Source organism: Exophiala spinifera, assembly GCF_000836115.1.
Source record: "Exophiala spinifera strain CBS 89968 unplaced genomic scaffold supercont1.2, whole genome shotgun sequence".
Classification (NCBI taxonomy): Eukaryota; Fungi; Ascomycota; class Eurotiomycetes; order Chaetothyriales; family Herpotrichiellaceae; genus Exophiala; species Exophiala spinifera.
In genome coordinates this window covers 2,938,900-2,957,306 of record NW_015622514.1, presented here as the reverse complement: position 1 = coordinate 2,957,306, position 18,407 = coordinate 2,938,900, and the positions used below count along the sequence as shown (strand labels likewise).

The window sequence follows — 18,407 nt, the reverse complement described above, 5'->3', positions numbered from 1 at the left end:
CTCACGGGCAGCATTTTGCTTATTGCACGTGATCCCGCTTATCCGCGGCACGAGCGGAATGACGCCTCCGTGTGTATCCTTCATCCATCCCGCTTTCTGCGCCTATCGTCATGGTTGTTTGGCTTCACTGTCTCCAGTCATCCTCTTATCTAGATCCATACCAGTGGACTGACTTTCCACTTGCAACCGGACATGACAATCTGGACAAAGAGTATATATGCATTTCCTTCGCTCATAGACCCTTTTATTTGCACACTTATTGAGCCTTCACCTATTACTTACTCAAGAATCTCAGTTCGCTAGCGAAAATGTCGCAACGACCGGCTACCAGGCCAGCATCGGCGATACTTTCGAAGCACTTCTTCTTGAGCGTGGTCGCGCCCTTGCACATCCAGCCGAAACAGTTCTATCGACTCTCTATTCAAGTCAACACACCGCAGCAGATTCGCCAGCATCGGGAGGCACATAGTAGACGCAATGTCTCATCAGCCGCCCCGAGCATTGTCGAGACGGGGCATGTCACGACCTCTGTGCCAGTCTCGCGACCTCTTTCATGTCTATCTCTTTCCACGCTTATCCGGTCCTACCTGATCACCTCAGTGTCCTCCATACCGCTCCTCCTCCGACCCTCCTTGTCAGTAATGTCCTTTCTCGCACATACTAAGTCACCTTTCTTTATGCCGGATCGAAACCCTTTCCTCCATTTCCTTCTCAAGAAGACATTTTATGCACAGTTCTGTGCTGGAGAGACTCCTTCCGAGGTTAGGGCCACAATCGCCGATCTAAAGCACACAGGCTACAGCGGAGTCATGCTGGGATATGCGAAAGAAGTTGTACTTACAAAAGAAGATGCTGAAGAATTGGATGCATCACGAGACTCGTCAGACCAGGCGGCTCTCAACGCAGAGGAGATTGCAACATGGAAACGTAACACAGTTGCAACCGTGGATCTTGCACAAGCCGGCGATTTTGTGGCTCTTAAGTTTACTGGAGCAGGCCGTCAAGCATTGCAACATCTCAAGGCCACCATTGCATGTTCTCACGAGTTTGAGCAAGCTGTCCATGAGATCTGTCAAAGTGCGCAGCAGAAAGGCGTAAAGCTCCTTTTCGATGCTGAGCAGGCATCACTACAGCAGGGTATTGACAACTGGACCATGTACTTTGCGAAAATATACAACAAGGAGCAAGCGGTGGTGTTTGGGACCTATCAAGCATATGCCCAACGAACCCCTCAGGTACTAGCGCGCCACCTCGAGTTAGCCAGGAACGAGAATTTCGTTTTAGGTGTCAAGCTTGTCCGGGGCGCATACCTAGGTAGTGACCCACGGGAGCTATTTTGGCCAACCATCGAGGAGACTCACAAGTGCTACAATGAGATCGCAAAAGCCGTCCTGCAGAGACAGTACCAGGGCATCTTGCAACCCGTCGCTGGTTGTTCGTCAGAATTCCCCCAGGTGAGCCTGGTGCTAGCCACGCACAACGCCGAGTCTGTAAGATTGGCAGGGAAACTTCGTGATGAACAGGCTCGAAATGGCCAACCACGAATCGAACTGGCATACGGACAGCTGATGGGGATGGCAGACAACGTGAGCTGCGAGGTGGTACAAACTGCAAGAAGCCGTTCGGAGTCTAGCGAGCCCAACGTGGAAATCCCCCGAGCCTACAAGTATCTGGTATGGGGCGGATTGGGCGAATGCATGAAGTATCTCCTGCGTCGTGCCCATGAAAATCGAGATGCAGTCACCAGGACGGTCGAGGCGAGACGGGCATTGGGCAACGAGTTGGGCAGCAGGCTGGCTTTCTGGAGGCCGCAATGATTGGATGGGGAAACGTGGAATTGACACTGAGCATGAGACACTATTCAATTGACATCTCTGGGAGGCTTTACTGATGCATATGTGAGGCGCCTTCCGTGGTGTTTTGCGAGCTGGATTCTGTTGGCATGGTTTGCTTGATTTGGGAGTGGAAATAGTATCGCACGCGCGAGCACCTCAACATAGAAAAAGGGTGTAATCTTCCTATTTCCATCGCGACTGATTCCCTCAAGCAAACATTTCTGCGTCCATGTCCTCAGCAACCACCGATCTTGCCGGTCCCATATCCATCAGCTCCTGAGGCAAGAAATAGACGGGTAGCTGCTGCCTGGGTCTGGGAATCTCAACTGAACCCAGTTCAGTTCGCTCTGTTCACCTTGGACCGGGTTTTCTTTGTTCGCCAGAATCATTCACCTTCACCGACACGACTTCACTGCATTTGTTGACGCTGCCTTCTTCTGCCTTCCATCATGGCCGCAAGGAATGTATCATACTCTCCCCCATGTTCGCCACGACGAACCTTGAGCAACATCTCAACTGACCTTACCAACACACCATCTCTCGTCTACAGCGACTGCAGCAGCCCTGCCTCTGAGGTTGGCTTTCTGTCCAGGGCACATCCACCTCGTCCTCGCTAACTTAGGCATCAATGCAGGACATGATGGCGACTGAGAACGACCCTAACCATGTCAGTGGAGTCATGGCTGAGGCCCTGAGCCATCTCAACAGGGTGGTGGAGCATGTATGTCACGCCTCTGGCACGTCTACACGACCTGTTGGCACTAATCAGGAGAAAGCTTCGAGGCGAGGATGAAAACGAGGCAGCGAATGAGATCGCGAGAGATGTTCATTCCATGCTGGACACGTTTAACCATGTCACCACCCCTTGGAACCAAGAGCAATTCCTAATGAAACCTGTGCCTGCAGCAGACCCTGCAGTCAATATTCGCACCGCCCCTCCAGGAACCACGTCTACTTGGGCTGCTGTCGCCGCCACCGATATACCGAGAAACAACCGCCTAGTCAAATTCCGACCTTCCGACGGTTTAAAGCGTCAGATCCAGAAAGAAGAGGTGGCGAAGGATGAAGACTATCGTTGTGTCTGGATATATGGCTGGAACAAGACTAGACCGCTGAAGGACGTAACCCAACGGGTCAGTTATGGAGCTATCTTCTCAATGGTGTATGTGGAACAGCATCACGCGACTTGCGTCATCTTCCAGTATGCGAGTTCGGCTATAGCCCTCGTGGATGAGGATTCATACAGTCGCCGTGATCACGGGGAAGGCTTGTTCGGACCAGGTACCGAGATCAAGATGGGTGAGCCATATCCAGAAAACGATGAACTCCAGCGAATGTCGGCCCCAATCAATGAGCGTCGCCGCCTTACATTTGCTCGCCAGCAGCTTTTCACAAACGGTATGAATCAAGCACGGTTCACCAAAGACTTGAGTGACCTTGTCGGAGAACACAACATAGAGTTGGTTTGGCTTTTCAATACAGGGAACGGTAGGTGGCTTCCTCTGTTACTTGGGCTCCATCTAATCGTACGTTAGCCACGGTCGTCTTCGCTGCAACTGCGATTGCCCGCATTGTTCGTGACGAATTCATCAAGCGGTCACGGAAGTCTGGCCCGTACCAGGAAGTGCAGATTGGGTTCAGTCATGACCCGTGCGAACGTCCCTTGAATTTGATCACCCAGATCCCCTGCGCGGGAGATGGGTACTTTGCAAAAGGTCGCGATCGGAGGGATAGTGCAGTGTCAGCTTCGAATGTTCGCTCCTACAATCCAACTGCACCGAAGTTCACCCCAGGAAATGTTGTTGTGAATCGAGGCAAGAAAGGAACTGATACTGATGGTTGGCAGACTGTCCACAGAAAACGCTGAGGTCTTTCCGCAAATTGGTCAGATCTTCATATCATATCAGCCGGTAGGACGAATGCTGGTATAGTACGGACATGGAGAAAGTTCTCTTCCGGCACGAACAGCGGGTACAGTCCAGGTTTTGAATGCAAGCAAGGGTACAAGCAGATTTCAAGTTGTGGGCTCTAGGACAAGACTTGAGAGTACAAGAGTGATGATGGTGCACAGCTAAATGCCAAAAGAGAAGCCATGGTTTGCATGTAGAAGATAGAAAGATGAAACAGTCACATCGTCGCACGTGGAAGCAATTTCTCCCTTATCCAGCTATGGTCGTAGTCTCGCATGTTCAGAAGCTTTCATCCTGAGCAACACGCTCTGTGTTTTTGATGGCCATTGATTCGTTTATCTGCACGCCGGTTCATCAGGGCGAAACGAAAGAAGCCCAGGCGAGGGGCATGGAGCAAAAAGAGAACTCCGATGTGATGCGTGCTGTCAAGCCAGCACATGGCATTGGGAGACCTGGGGGACTGTCCGCAGCAGAGGTCGATTTTGCTTGTACGTGAAGCAAATCAGAGACATCATGACCAAGCACCTGGCTCGATCATGCCGTCTTTGCGATATTGACATTGCTTCATACCGATAGATAGTCCGTAAGAAATCATCTGGTCATTTGGTTCACGTGACATGACGGAGGGCGGGTAGAGTACAACTAGCAACGAGCAGAGGAGGGCAGGTTACCCGAGACGTTAGCGACAGCTACGAGTACTAACTAAAGGTGGGCACCTTTGGCTGTTTCGGGATATGTCACTTGTTGTTGTTCTTGTCTTCTGTAACTGTCTTCCAGATGCCCTCGATGTGACCTTTGGGGTTTATGATTGCTCTATCTTTCTGATCAACACTTCTTGAGTCTGCCGGTTGGAACTTATAGGGCTGTAGGACTGTGATGTGTGCTGACAAGAGTAATTGTCACTTTGTGGACGAGCCTCACGAAGCTCCTTTGTAGGCATACAATTCCTTGTCTCCTTATCATGTCTCTTGCACGACGCCGTGATTGGAGTGAGAGTCTTGTTCCACCCTTGATCAAATGCTCTCAGTGCAGATATCATGAGCTTCTGGTGCGGGAAAGATACAGGAAGAGACACAAGAGATCCACCGCCAGCCATTCACGCCAAACTCACCCTATAAAAACGGCGAGCCGCAGAACGCGGTTCTTGGTACAGCGCTCACACTCCAAGCCATTTTCTGCGCCGAGACAAAAAGATTATGCTGATGCTGGGATTCGAACCCAGGTCTTCCCCTATTTCCCGATGTACAAGACTATGCTTGTTGTCATGGGAGAGGGAGATGCTATACCTCTGCACTACATCAGCGAATCATGGCCTCTTGACGAGTGAACGACAGCAGAATCTCCGGTGTTTAGGTATTTCACGTTAATGGAAGGCTGACAAAAGGTAAGGTTGGCCGAGAGGCTGATAGGGCAGCTACATGCCAACAATTTTGAAATACGTTTCCAGCCTCCAGCAGATCTATCTGCTGAAATACCCGATCCAGGATCCTTCGTCTCGACAGCCTCTACATTCTCTTCTTGAGATATGACCGGCACATCCTGTCGACCTGAGACATCCGGACACTCCTGTCAAACGTCGTGCCCAATCTCCCCTGATCTCTTGACCAGGGAGAGATCCGTCTATCTCACAGCCTCCACGGGTTCGAGGGCTAGGGCTTGATCGAGATTGTACAGATATACGTCGAACTAACCCCCAACGTTTCCCCCACGATGATAGGTAAGACTGGGCTTTCAAAAGAGATATACTACAACAAAAAAAACCACCAACGGCGGCATCCGGATTTGAACCAGAATCTCCCTCTTAGCATTCTATGGAATCGCACACTATCCAGTCCGGACTTGACAGCCTGATGCAAGACCAGGAGCATGTCGGGTATCTGGAGGGGTTCCCTGAGCTGAGGGTATGCTCCCATTGCACCATGCCACCTCACGAAAATGGGTACTTTGGCTAGAAATCTGGGGTACAGGGACTATAGGGAGAACCAAGAATATGAGGTGAATGGAGCTCTGATGATGGCAAAGTCACGGCCAAGGGTTGCGCTGTGAAGGAAGCGCGATCATTGTTCGCATGTCATGCCTTGAGCATGAAATTGGCCACGCGAACAAAGCGACATGCGTCACGAGCAAGTGGATACCAAACAGAAGTCAACAGAGACACCTCAAGCCAGCTGCAAACGCAGACTGTTGTCCTGTTGATGGGCAGAAGATGTATTCAGGCAAATTTCACCACGTCGAAAGATGCCGAAACCATCGTTTCGGCGAGGAGGACAAGTTGCAGGAAATGAGAGGTTCCTCTAGCGCCCATGAGAGTACCGTGCCATTTGACATCCAGAGGCGCCGTCCGTGGCTTGCCCGACACTCTCTGCGGATTGAGGAACGGTAGGAAGATGTGAGAAGTGGTTCGGCCAGGGGGATTGTACGTGTCCTCATCCAAATCCAGAATTGTACACATAGCTGGTCGACCAGGATCTTGGCCCAGAAGACCCAGGGGCCTTAAAGTTCCGGAAGAGGGTCTTTCAGCTTTGCTGGTCTCCGGATATGCTGTTTTTCCTTCCTGCGAGTGGCCCGTGTCCGTAATCAACAGGGAAAGTGGCAATAAGCAGCATTGACTTGATTGCACTGATCCTGGAGCCTTGTTTCCAGACGCGCCTAGGTAACGGAAAATCAACCCATGGCGTGGTCTACGGCCTGGTCATTATATTACGGAGCCAAATGAAGTCTGTGGATCTGCGAGACTGGTGCCTCTGCACCCTCCTTGAACGACGACAGCGAGACCTTCGGTCGGGGGTGCCCCAACCCCAGTATTGGCGCAAACCTTGTCACTTGGGAATGGCATTTCTTCATCTTCGTATCTCGAAGCCAAAGGCAGGTCGGATCGACACTCGGATGTTCCGATGTTGGGGCTGCTGGACGTCCGAGGAAGCTGGTCAAGCACATGTTAGTAACGTGGAAAAGCATTTCCCTACGGGCCACTCACTGCGCATCGCCAATAATCTCCCTATCCAGCGTGGGGCTTATTGAGGCCCCCATGGCCTATCCGCAGACAGCCCGGGCAGCCCTAAACGGAGCCTAAAGAGCCTAACTAACTTAGTGACTGGAGTGGCTTTTTCTACCCTCGTCCCAACTTCGGACTCCTCAGTGCCTTGCCAGATCTAACCGAGAGAGCCCGTTCCAAGGAACTGCAACCCAGGCTAATGGGCCTCAGCCGGCTGCCTCAGCCAGTCATTGACTCATTGGCCTCGCCAGCCAAAGCTTAAGTGAAGCCTTCGCAGCTGTGGCAGCAGTCGGGCTTATTGCAAACCCCGCAGACTGGTGCGCCTAGACTTCACAGTCTGGGGTTGGGTGGTCGACTTTAAACCGGCGGCTGCGCTGCCCTCGTTCGTCATGCCTCGAACTCTCACATCATCATCACCTTAGGCAGCGTGATTCTTTCTACGGATTGAAGTATCATGAATCTGGACGTTGTACAACGCCGGGCCTAGTCGACTCCTCACTCACACGAGCATCATGACCACCAAAACTGCAACTACGGCCATCGCTCAGCGGTCTGCCACCAACGACTCCGCCGAATCAAGCGAGAAAGGCGTCTCCTCTCGACGGCTAAAGAAACGAGAAATTGATCGACGTTGCCAACGGCAGGCCCGTGAACGCACAAAGTCTCGAATAGCCCACCTGGAAGGCCTGGTCGAGGAGTTTCGTCGCCAAGATGCCACTGGACAAGTGGCGCTTCTGATGAAGCAGTTGCAAGAGGCAGAAGCAGAACGGAACTTGATGGCAAAGACATTGAAAGACATTCAGAAGGCGCTCGATCTGCGCAGGCCCCCAGCATCACACGAGGAGCCTGTGTTCCTTGACGAAGATGACAAGCAGAAACCGAGCATAGAGTCTTTATCCGACGATACCCCACTAAATTTCAAGACCGAGTCCGAGGAAGACGTACAAGTATCTGTTGTCAGCAGTTTCGACAGAACCAACTTCACGCCTTCGCCGAACACCAATGACAAACCTCCGGGCACGCTCCTTGCACCGCCCATCGTGCAACTGAGCTGCGACAACCCAGGCCCGAAGAACCAGGCGCTGGTGCAATGCAAGAGCAGTGAAAATGATGGGCAACAACTCCCCCTATGGACAGATCACTGGGCAAGGCCACGAAAGTCATGTACCTGCCATACATTTTCAAAGCCTGTGCCTGGACAGCCCGTGGTCTGGCGCGGCAACTACTGGGTATATGCCAACCAGGTGTTGAGCCAGCGATTTGGGTGGCCCAAGGATATCACACCCGCGTCCGCGGAAGTGAGCGACGATGTTCCGGTGCGGGCTTTGTTGGAAGGATGGGATTCTGTCGCCAAACGGGGCCCGTTGCATCCTTCATGGCAAATTCTCCGGCAGATTGACGAGAATTTGTTCTGTACATGTCCAGATACTGAACGATTGGCGGTCATGAGAGCGATGCATGCGCTTATTCAGTTTCACACCGAGTCGACTTCACAACTTTTCCAGCGCTTACCACCATGGTACATGCGCCGCCCCTCGCAATCAATAGCACATTCCTACGCAATTGACTACTATGCCTGGCCGGGGCTCCGCGAGCGATTTATCTTCGGTGAGCATAATTACTGCCAGAATGAATTTTGGCGTTTGTTTTGCAAAAGCCTGCGTATACTGTGGCCGTATGAGTTCAGAGACTGTTACACGCGCGAGGTGGAAACCGGATTGTATAAAATCAATCCGATGTTCGACCAAAGATTGGGTGATATTAAATGCTGGACTATGGGCCCGGATATTTTTCAGCGATACCCAGAACTTTACAGTGATATGCCAACTTTCAACCAAATTCCGCAGCAAGTACCAACCCGCGCCTCAAGGCAAGAAAACAACACTATCACCCACCCTAGGTCCCGTAGGGCCGCGACATCATCAACTGATGAGCAAGATAAAGCCATCAAGCTCCCGTCAGCCCCAACTCACTATGTCCCTATGCAGCATAATTATGCGCATGTTCAGCAACCCAATGGAAGCGGGTATATTCAGAGCGGGGTGAACAGTAATCACTCGAATCCGAATCCGCACGCATATAATCTGTCAGACATCACGCCTATAATGGCCCTTGATGCATTTGCATTTGGTGCGATCAGTGAGGTCGACTTCGCCGCGGTTTTCCATCCAGAAGCAAGTGAGGGATATCCAACGGTACAGTTCTGATTAGACCGAATTGCAGGGCGGACAGTTAGTTGACTTGATGCAATTTAAACGCACTACGAATATCAAGGCGAGTATTCTGTGGATCTAAGTTCATGTTTGTCCAGCCTCGGATCATTGGCCTGTGTGGTCTTCTATTCTTGCTGCTTTCGACAAGCACAATTAAGTTTTCAAAAGAGGTGGTCTTCTGAAATCGGTCTTCTGTCGTGTATTCGCCTGAATGTGTGCAAACGAGCACGTGTTGCTCTGATCACCCAACCTACTGTGAATACTGGGTAAGTCTGGCTGGATTGAGCGTTTTCAATTCTTCTCTTGCTCTTGACCACGCCTGCTAACACTGCCCAGTACTTCCTATGGGCCGTATGTGCAAAGTTCGAGCCTTGGGTTCCATGGATTTACCCACGCCTCCACTTATTGAATCGAATCGAGAGGTCTTCGACAGGTGGTAATATATTCATGACGGTGCACGTTATCCGTCCCTGTATCCGTTCAAGAGCGTTGCCGGCATATTCGTTGAGTTTGCACTCAGTCTTGCAGCACGCCAATCATCTGGAGCATACAATTGGTGTCTGTTGAGCTCGGGACAAATCTGACGATGATGCCTGTTTCCAACATAGTAGCATCTGCGGGACCTCAACCAAGTGGACATTACATGCGGAACCCCTTGGTTGACCCACGTTTGGCATCACGGTTAACCTGCGCCGATCTGTCGACGACAAACTCATTAGCAGCACACTGAATTTCAATCGCGTCTCAAGCTTTCCAATATGCGGCCAGATGTGTTGGTCCCGTTTGTTTGACCTCTTGCGGGTAACGAGTTTTGTGCGTTTGCCAACTCCATATTCGTTCTTGAATACAAACAAATACCCAAGGACTATTTCTGTTTGCAGTTCGATGGGCTTCCAACCAGAGATGGCATGATCGCTGATGTACTATATTCAAGTAGTGAACCGTCTTTAAAGAAGAGTTGCCCTTGTGGTGGAAAGTAGAATCAAATTGGCTTCACAATCTTCTCTCGTCGATCTAATACCTACGAATGGGCTTTGCCTTATTCACCTACGCCAGTTTCAGCCTACTCGGAAACATGGGTGACAACGACGGCACAAAGATCTGGGTGCCCGTCGTAGTGGTCTGTTCCATCTTGATATTCTTCCTCGTTTTCAGCTGCCTCTGGAAGAACAAGGCCTTCGACACCGTTCCACCCGCCAACCTCCTGACGCATGGGAGAGGACGACCAGGGTTTCGAATGCAGGATCCACCTCGACTTGTACCTCAAGGACTGCCTTTCGAAGAGTTTGTCATGGCCAGGGAACAGGCGAGAGAGCCAGGGCCGGACAGGATACCCCTGGGGAGGCCGGACCGGGTGTTTATAGTCAGGGGGCCGAGAAGGGCGAGAAGCCCCAGAGGGAGGGTTCGTCAAGTTTTTGATCCCGAGGATCCCGGTCCGTGGGTCGAGATGGGCGGTATGGGGGGACCTATGTTTCCAGCTGGCCTGCGTGGGGGACCTGGGCCGAGGATCCTCGAGAGGGAGCCAGTGTTTCTCAGATGAGGGGAGGTGGTGGTGTGTGTGTGTGTGTGTGTGTGTGTGTGTGTGGTGGAGGTTGCGTGTTGCGAATCAGTCTGGGGGTCTGTTGCTGGCACTCACGGCACATGGATGAAGAACCAACAAGGATGGGAAGAGTCTAGAAGAAGAGTATCGCAGAAGACCAATTCTCAAGAAGGTGGCAATGGGTGGTCCCCATGGTCAAGGAACGTTCAGATTGTGACAGATATTCAGGGAATGGTTCGTTGAATATATTCTCCCCAAACATCGGAGCTGAATTGGTCTTGGAAGATTAATGGCGGTTTGGGGGGAGACTAGGGACAATCAGGTCCGTTCTCACTTACTAGAGCTGTATTCCTCGAGCGGTCGAAATCCCTCAACTCTCCCATCATTACGCATCGCAAAGAAGCAAACAGATAGATAGGTAATTGTTAAATGGTATCCTTCGATGAGCAACCCAAATTCTAGTTAGGGATGTGCAGGGTGCTGCAGACCGGTTTATCTTATCAACGCTGCCGAAGATTAGGCGGATTCTTTTGCAAATCCAACTTGTACGCCTGTAGCCCGTTGCCTTTACTGCCTGGTGAACTACTTTGGCCTTGTTCCCCTCGAACGCACCATAATCATATTATGAACAAGTGAACAACGTCGAAATGAGCGACTACAACTCTGCAACGAAAAGAAAGCGCTCCCGCTCTCCTCCCGCCTGGCGAAAGAGAGATGACGGTCGACAATATCGAGACCGCAGCGCGCCTCGCAATGATCAAGGGGGACAGTCACAGCGATGGTCTCACAAAGATCAAATGAAGATAAACCAGTTACAAGAAGACGAGCGGATGCGGGAATGGGTTGCACAAGAAGACGACTTTGTGCTTAAGCAGGCGAAGAAGAAGGCGGAAATTCGAGTCAAAGAAGGCCGCGCGAAGCCGATAGACTGGCTTGCTGTGACGTTGCGCGTGGTCGATCCTACGAGGAATCCCCTGGACGACGAGATTGACGAGAAAGACCTGGACTTTATGGACCCCCAGAGCGTGTTCGAAGGACTTTCTGAATCACAACTGGCCGACTTGCGCAAGGACATCGAGACGTATATGAACCTGGAGTCTCACAACAAGAATCGAGAATACTGGCGGACGATGCAGATCATATGCAAAGATCGGCAGAAGAAACTCCGGACGGGTGGACCAGACGGGCGGGCGGTCAGTTCGGTGGCGTCGGATATTGACAAATTGCTCGGTCCCAAGACGTACGAGCAGTTGGAAGTGCTGGAGAAGCAGATCAGGTCGAAGCTGGATTCCGACGAACCCATAGATACGGATTACTGGCAGCAACTCCTGGACAGTCTGCTTGTGTGGAAAGCGAAAGCCAAGTTGAAGAATGTATATCAGGACGTTCTCAAGTCGCGGCTGAAACAACTGAGAGACGAAAACGAAGCAAAGGCAATCGAGGCTCGCCAGAAGATGCTCGACGCTGGCGTTCAACCTTCCAGCAACTTCGAATACACGAAAGACCTGGACCCGGATCCATTACTGGAGATCCCGTCCAGGGACAAAGGGCTCGAGGTCGTCGACGAGAAAGACTTTCTGCAATCCGTCGCCAGTGCCCGACGGAAGGTGCTAAACATGGGCTACGTACCGGAGCCGAAATCTACAGGTCTGAAATCCTCGTCGTCGTCCGCAATCACCACCACCGCCACTCAGACGTCACGTACCGCTCGGCCGGACCCGACGTCTCGCTTCGACACGGTCGACGACTCCTCGGCAACCAAGGCGCTCTTTGACCGCGAAGTTGCGAAGGGCGTCAACGAGAACGAAGAAATCTTCGCCGGCGAGGAAACTCTCGACGACCCTTCGTCGTCGTCGTCGTCCGCGAAGCCGCTCTGGAGCAACAAATACCGCCCCCGCAAACCGAAATACTTCAACCGCGTCCAGATGGGCTACGAGTGGAACAAGTACAATCAGACGCACTACGACCACGACAACCCGCCCCCCAAGGTCGTCCAGGGGTACAAATTCCACATCTTCTATCCGGATCTCATCGACCCGACCAAGGCGCCGACGTACAAGATCATCCGCGAGGGGGGCCGGAAGAAGGGCCAGACCATGGCCCCCGCAGGCGAGGAGGACACCTGCATCATTCGGTTCATGGCCGGACCGCCGTACGAAGACGTTGCTTTCAGGATCGTCGATCGCGATTGGGATTACTCGGCGAAGCACGATCGTGGCTTTAAGAGCACGTTTGAAAAGGGCATTTTGACGCTCCATTTCAGTTTCAAGAGGATCGTGTATAGGAAGTAAAGTAACTCCTAGTGTTTCTCCGTGTACGGACGGAGAGGGGAAAACAAGGGGGGGGAGGGCCGGGAAGAGCAAACGACACATGTCAAAATAAGGGCAGATGAAGCAATGCAATATGGAGTATGTATCATATCATTACGTACCTTATACCTTGCCAAGGTTATGTCCCAGGTATATTGTCTCGTCTTTCCCAAGGTCCAGCCAACATTCCCACTTCCAGACCACGGTGCATATCGTCAAAAGAGTCAAGTGACTAGGTGGTAAGAACAAGGGAATCCAACGCTCAGCGTCACAGCCGTCAAACTACGATGCACAGCGCGCTTCCCTCCCGGCCCCGGCAATACACGAACCATATGTGACCTGACTGACCCCGACTGACTGCGAGTCTGCGAGAGGGGTATCAAGGAACAAACAAAGAAAACAGAGCAAACAGGTTGGATGTCTTAATGAGCTGGCTCGGGTACTTTAGGTTCCTTGGAAGTAGCCTCTCCGTTTTCCAAATCGCTGACGGCATGTTTGTGCTTCTTCTCCGGTACGATGCCGCAATCTTCCTCCCACGTCACCGTCTCCTTGTGCATGTCGCGACGGATCCAAGGGATAGCAATGGCAGCCCATATAATAATCCAAACAAAGGGAACACCCCATCCTAGTTGTAAGTGTCAGTAGACTTGGTAGATAGGAAGCAGCGGGACGGGTGGGCGTACCAATACCATATGCCACTTCTTTAGACACGGGGTGAATGATAATGACCACTGTACAAGCAATGGCCACAACTATGGCCGGTATGGACCAGAACAACGACTGCGTTTTTACCATCCTTCGGAAACGGGGGCTCGCAGCATATCGAGCAGCAAGCGCTTCGCGGAAAGGCCTTCCAGCACTTGCGTTGACGGCGATAACGTCCTCCATGATATAGTACACTCCTGGGTAAACATCTCCCCCTTTCGGCGTCGAGCTGATTCGGAAAGGTGCTTTTCGGCCCGTAAGACTGTACATGGTGATCAAAAACACACTCCCGCCTATGCAGTAGAGGATTGCTGGACCTGGCATCGACAGAACCCGCAGCCACACATTATGAGGCGCACTGCCAATGATGAGAAACGCAGTAACGGCTGCTATGGTCAAACTGGAAATCCAATGCGTAATGTCAAACGCCCACCGATTAGATGTGCCCAACGGTCGGAAAAAGTTCTCTTTCTTGATCAGTCTCCAGGATCGGACGGCGAATTCGACGTATGCTGGCCCACCCCAGATGGTAGCGACGACGGCGAAAACTACAAGTGGATCGTTAGTAACGCATTCCAACATCGACACGGACAGGGCTCCTCATACTTATCCATCCCTGGACATGGCCGGCAAACTTCATGGAGTAGTATAACACAATCGGAATGACACACGCATCGACAAACATTATAAAAATGGTCAAGAACAGTTTCCATCTCTTGAGGCCATGTCGCCAGGTAAAAGGCAGTTGTGGAAGTAATTCAGGATGGTCCTGGTAGTATTCTTGTAAAGTGCTCGCTCGTCTTCGGAATTCTCGTTTTGTGGCGGCACGACTGTCATAATACGCGGCCCTCTCCGGAGAGCTCATATCCTGGGTTCGCCTTCTCTTGTGTTGTGAGCTTCTCCTTCGCGCGGAATCCGTGCTTAGACCTGTGTCGACAGCATTCAAGCCGGGTGTAGGAGTGTCTTCGACGGCTGGACTTGCAGGCTCAAAATGGACGGCTCGTGTTTCCTGCGTAGGCGAGACCGGGGTGGCATTGCGAGCCAGCTGCAGGCTGGCCCGACTGCCCCTGACGACTTCCGGCATGGCGAGATGAGGTCGTTCAAGTTATGAAATGTGCGAAGGAGGACAGATTCATGGTCTATCTGTGCTCTCAGATTGTTCAAGAGGACGCTGACTGTGCAGGATGCTCGCGGAAGGCTAGTGTAGGCTTGGGAATAACAGGGCCGTGTTATGCCGAGCCTTGGTATTACGCCAGAGATGTGCTTGGTCGAAGCGTGATGGTGGGCGTTTTCTGAAAGAGGGTTGAGGCTGTGTCAACTTACATCAGCGTGATAATCACCATAATCAGCGATTCGGCGCTAGAAAGGAGTTATGAAACTGCAAGCCTGCTACAGCCTACTCGTCCAAGTGCGAGGACTCTGTACTAGGATGAGGAACAACACCAATGGGACGAGGCGAGCTTGTCGCAGGGGAGAACAAAGACATCAGTACGGAGTATTGTTCTCCGTATCTCTGATGAGCAAGGGTTGTCGGAATAACATTGGCTCCGAGAGCCGTTGAGCCAAGAGATCTTTCTTATCTTATCTCAATCCGCGGACACTTGTCCTCCTAGTCTCAGATAAAATAAATAGTCCTTCCACGCAACATACTTCCCATGAAGCAGACGGACACCCACACCTTGACAATGCAGAGCACTTTCAGCCTCGGGATTTTTGTCAAACCCGTTCTTTGCACTTGATGCGCGGGCCAACACTGAACGGCAAGCTGTCCAGGACGGAGGAGCCTCCTCTCCTCGCTGGACGCACTAAGATCTCCCGTTTCATCACCCTCTCCCCGGAGGCACGGCTCTGCATGGTAGGTGCAGACACGGCCTGACCTTTCCTTTGTCCTTATTTGCCTAGATCTGCTGCTGGCCCTAGCAGGATAGGCTTGTCTAATGCGTGGCCCGTTCCGTGTTCACTCAGCCTTGTATCCATGTCCGATCCGCTTTCAACCCCGATGCTTTTCAGATTCCAACGTGGCTTTTTGATGAGTGCCATGAAGCCGCTTTATCCACATCTCCACACCACCAAATGAAAACAGATACGGTGAAATTTTTGGGCTTGCTGGATGACGGGTGCTTGTGGGTTACTGCAGGTTGGCAGTTTGAGTCTAACCATCATGCAACATCCCGCCTTCATGACAGCCGTTAACGTGCCTGTTGTAGCACAAAAGGTGTTCTCATTCTGCATCTCAATTGATTGGGCAGAGGATGGGGAGGATGGCCGGAAGCATTCTGGGTAACTGTGATACAGTGCTGTATTGCGCTAGCATCACTCGTCCTGAATTCGATCGGTCTTTTCATCCTGGAGAAGCGGGTATGGGCTTGACTACAGGAACCCTTTGTTTGCGTTCCGTTCCTCATCCCTGCCTGTTTGTATTGATCCTCCCCTTTTCTATGTACCCTCCTATGCACCTCCAAAGCCACTTGCTTGCTTGGGACGATGAGCATTTGCCCCTTTGACTTTCTTTGTCTGGTCTGATACACCATATACTCTACTTGGCCACCCTCAATATACAAACTCACAAACCATTGTCGTGAGAGTGGTCCTTCTTTCCAACGAGTCAAGAGATGCCATTGCCAATTCACTGGTATTCTGTGCGTTCATTCATGTCTTGTCACCCGTATCAATCGTTTCCCATGGAGGACGATACTCTCCATTGCAACTATGAGAATTACGACAGTTTCGATCTCGATCTCCCCATCGATGTAAAAAGAAGCCTCAGCATTTCTAGTCTACCGAGCTTGGCTTGCGACACACTGCAAGCAGAGGTCCATCAAGATCACAGCTTTTATGATGGAAACCTCATCGATCAGCCAACTGATGGATTTGGCGTCCGACCCGACCAGCTCCTGCATTCGAGAACTCAAATTCAACTCTCTGATCTGGAGTTGGCTCCAACATTGACAAATCTCGAAGCCTATCCCAGCCATGTCCACGGTCACCAGGGTAACACCACTGGAAATGCTGATGTTGACGTCTACCGCTACAGTTCAGAGATCATGGAATCTCCCTTCTCGTCATACCAATACTATGATGAAAGCGACAGCAAAAGTGCTTGGTCTATCGCATCTGATGTTAATTACAGTCAGCCACCAGCGTTCTTGGAGGAGGGGGAGCCTTTTGACGACAAGCCATACGCGATGCTTATCTACGAAGCTCTGAAGCAGGCACCAGGGCACAGGATGATGTTGAAAGACATCTACGACTGGTTCCGCTATAACACCACTAAGCCACAAGAATCGGGCTCAAAAGGTTGGCAGAACAGTATTAGACATAATCTTTCTATGAACAAGGTGGGAATCTCATTGGCTTGGAGGATATCTGGCTGACATACCCACCAGGCATTCGAAAACGACCGAGATAGTGCTCGCGGTGGCTCCAGGAAGACCAATAGTGTCTGGGTCTTGACCGAGGATGCTATCAAGAATGGAGTACAATCTACGACGAGATATCGAAAGGCCGGAGGGGGAAAACGTCACAATGGGCATCGCGTCCCTGCGATACAGCGACAGAGATCAGGAGCAAAAGGGGGTCGTGCTACAAGCCGCGCCGCAAGGCAACGACGTCAAGAGATCCCATATGTGACATCAACACCTCTGACATGCAGCCCCGCCACTCAATACTCGGACCTCAGTGACTACCGGAGCTTCGACTGCTACGATTACGACCTACAATCAGCTGCGAGAAGTTGGCCAGTGACGGTCGGGGACCATCAACAAACTCTCCCGGTCGATTTAGTGCGATGCTTGTCTGACTCGCCTCCAAATACGATGCAATTCGACCACCAGCCCTCTCGGTTGTGCCAGAGCCATTCGGAAGAGAACCTACGCATACACAGCATACTTCTAAGACCGAGTCTCGATCAATCGATGCATGAGTCTGCTCAGATCCACACTCGTTGAGGGACTATGCTATAACAGGCGGAGCTGTGACAGGCGGCAGAAGCGAAGTGCATGAATATGGTAGACGAGAACAGACGAGGATGCTAGAACACCGATTAATGCAGTCAGACTCGGCAGGGTCGGGAGGCGCGGATCGATGTGTGGGATATTTTGGGACATTACCGTTACTCGTGACCGGTGTGATAGGGCTGTTGTTTTTTTTTTGCCCTTATGTAGGGGCGAGCGGTTCATTTATGACATCTGGTACTAGTGGCATGATTGTAGTGGTTGACTGCACAAGAATTTGCATTCAGATACATGTTTCCCTTGGATATCCCACTTCCCACGCCTCAAAATGTTGTGAGTAGAAGAAGGGCTGTGCGAGCAAAGATCTCGGCTACAGGCTGTAAGATCCAACGGCTTTTACAATCGCACGCTCAAGAACAGGGATGTTATGACAAGGTGTCCCTGGCAATCCGAAGCTGCGTGTCCGGTTGAGCCTGAAGAGGCCGGATCCGCCGCCAGCCACGACCAAAAAAAGTCAATGGCAACGACCATGCGACCAGACTTTCTTCAACATTCCAAACGCCACGACAGCTCTTGGTCGTCGGAGATCTTGCTCTGGTGGCTTCTGTTTCAGCCAAAGTCCGAAGAGCTCCCAAGTGTGGTGAGCGTGATCGTCTTTCAGCTCGGAATGACTCCATTTTTCGATCATCAGATGAATCTGAGAATGTGCCGTCGCTTCCACACAACCCCGGGTTGGCGAATCCCACGATGTACTAAGCGAAAGATCACCTACCTGGTCTTTTTTCGAGACGCTAATGCGCAAGCTGTTTCCCCGACAAACAGCTTCGCAGGATTGCCAATACCCTGGTCTACGGCTTCAAATTGGAACGGTCCGGATTACCCTAAGACTGTAGAGGTGCGAACAATGGACATGTACGCCTCCACAAGCAACTAGATAGGCGAATCAA

General features: G+C 51.5%; 6 protein-coding genes, 1 non-coding gene and 1 pseudogene across 8 annotated transcripts; 5 read left to right on the top strand and 3 right to left on the bottom strand.

Moving 5' to 3' along the window:
• Positions 1-308: 308 nt before the first annotated feature.
• Positions 309-1,817, top strand: PV08_03368 (uncharacterized protein; the record flags this gene model as incomplete). Its single annotated transcript, XM_016377722.1, has 1 exon — positions 309-1,817. One exon carries the CDS (start codon positions 309-311, stop codon positions 1,815-1,817), a length of 1,509 nt encoding a protein of 502 aa, XP_016239292.1.
• A 658-nt stretch (positions 1,818-2,475) lies between these two features.
• PV08_03367 (uncharacterized protein) lies at positions 2,476-3,702 on the top strand (the record flags this gene model as incomplete). Its single annotated transcript, XM_016377721.1, has 3 exons — positions 2,476-2,556; positions 2,612-3,323; positions 3,371-3,702. The coding sequence occupies 3 exons, from the start codon at positions 2,476-2,478 to the stop codon at positions 3,700-3,702; spliced, it is 1,125 nt and encodes a 374-aa protein (XP_016239291.1).
• A 1,240-nt stretch (positions 3,703-4,942) lies between these two features.
• Positions 4,943-5,048, bottom strand: PV08_03366. The gene has a single exon. It is a non-coding gene; the product is annotated as a tRNA-Gly (tRNA).
• A 464-nt stretch (positions 5,049-5,512) lies between these two features.
• PV08_03365 lies at positions 5,513-5,672 on the bottom strand (annotated as a pseudogene). The gene has a single exon. The product of its transcript is annotated as a tRNA-OTHER (tRNA).
• A 1,580-nt stretch (positions 5,673-7,252) lies between these two features.
• PV08_03364 (uncharacterized protein) lies at positions 7,253-8,947 on the top strand (the record flags this gene model as incomplete). Its single annotated transcript, XM_016377720.1, has 1 exon — positions 7,253-8,947. The coding sequence occupies one exon, from the start codon at positions 7,253-7,255 to the stop codon at positions 8,945-8,947; it is 1,695 nt and encodes a 564-aa protein (XP_016239290.1).
• Positions 8,948-11,140: 2,193 nt separating this feature from the next.
• Positions 11,141-12,784, top strand: PV08_03363 (uncharacterized protein; the record flags this gene model as incomplete). The annotated part of the gene is made up of 1 exon (XM_016377719.1): positions 11,141-12,784. One exon carries the CDS (start codon positions 11,141-11,143, stop codon positions 12,782-12,784), a length of 1,644 nt encoding a protein of 547 aa, XP_016239289.1.
• Positions 12,785-13,224: 440 nt separating this feature from the next.
• On the bottom strand, positions 13,225-14,591 carry PV08_03362 (uncharacterized protein; the record flags this gene model as incomplete). The annotated part of the gene is made up of 3 exons (XM_016377718.1): positions 13,225-13,427; positions 13,486-14,055; positions 14,114-14,591. The coding sequence occupies 3 exons, from the start codon at positions 14,589-14,591 to the stop codon at positions 13,225-13,227; spliced, it is 1,251 nt and encodes a 416-aa protein (XP_016239288.1).
• Positions 14,592-16,188: 1,597 nt separating this feature from the next.
• Positions 16,189-17,454, top strand: PV08_03361 (uncharacterized protein; the record flags this gene model as incomplete). The annotated part of the gene is made up of 2 exons (XM_016377717.1): positions 16,189-16,845; positions 16,894-17,454. The coding sequence occupies 2 exons, from the start codon at positions 16,189-16,191 to the stop codon at positions 17,452-17,454; spliced, it is 1,218 nt and encodes a 405-aa protein (XP_016239287.1).
• Between the last annotated feature and the right edge of the window lie 953 nt (positions 17,455-18,407).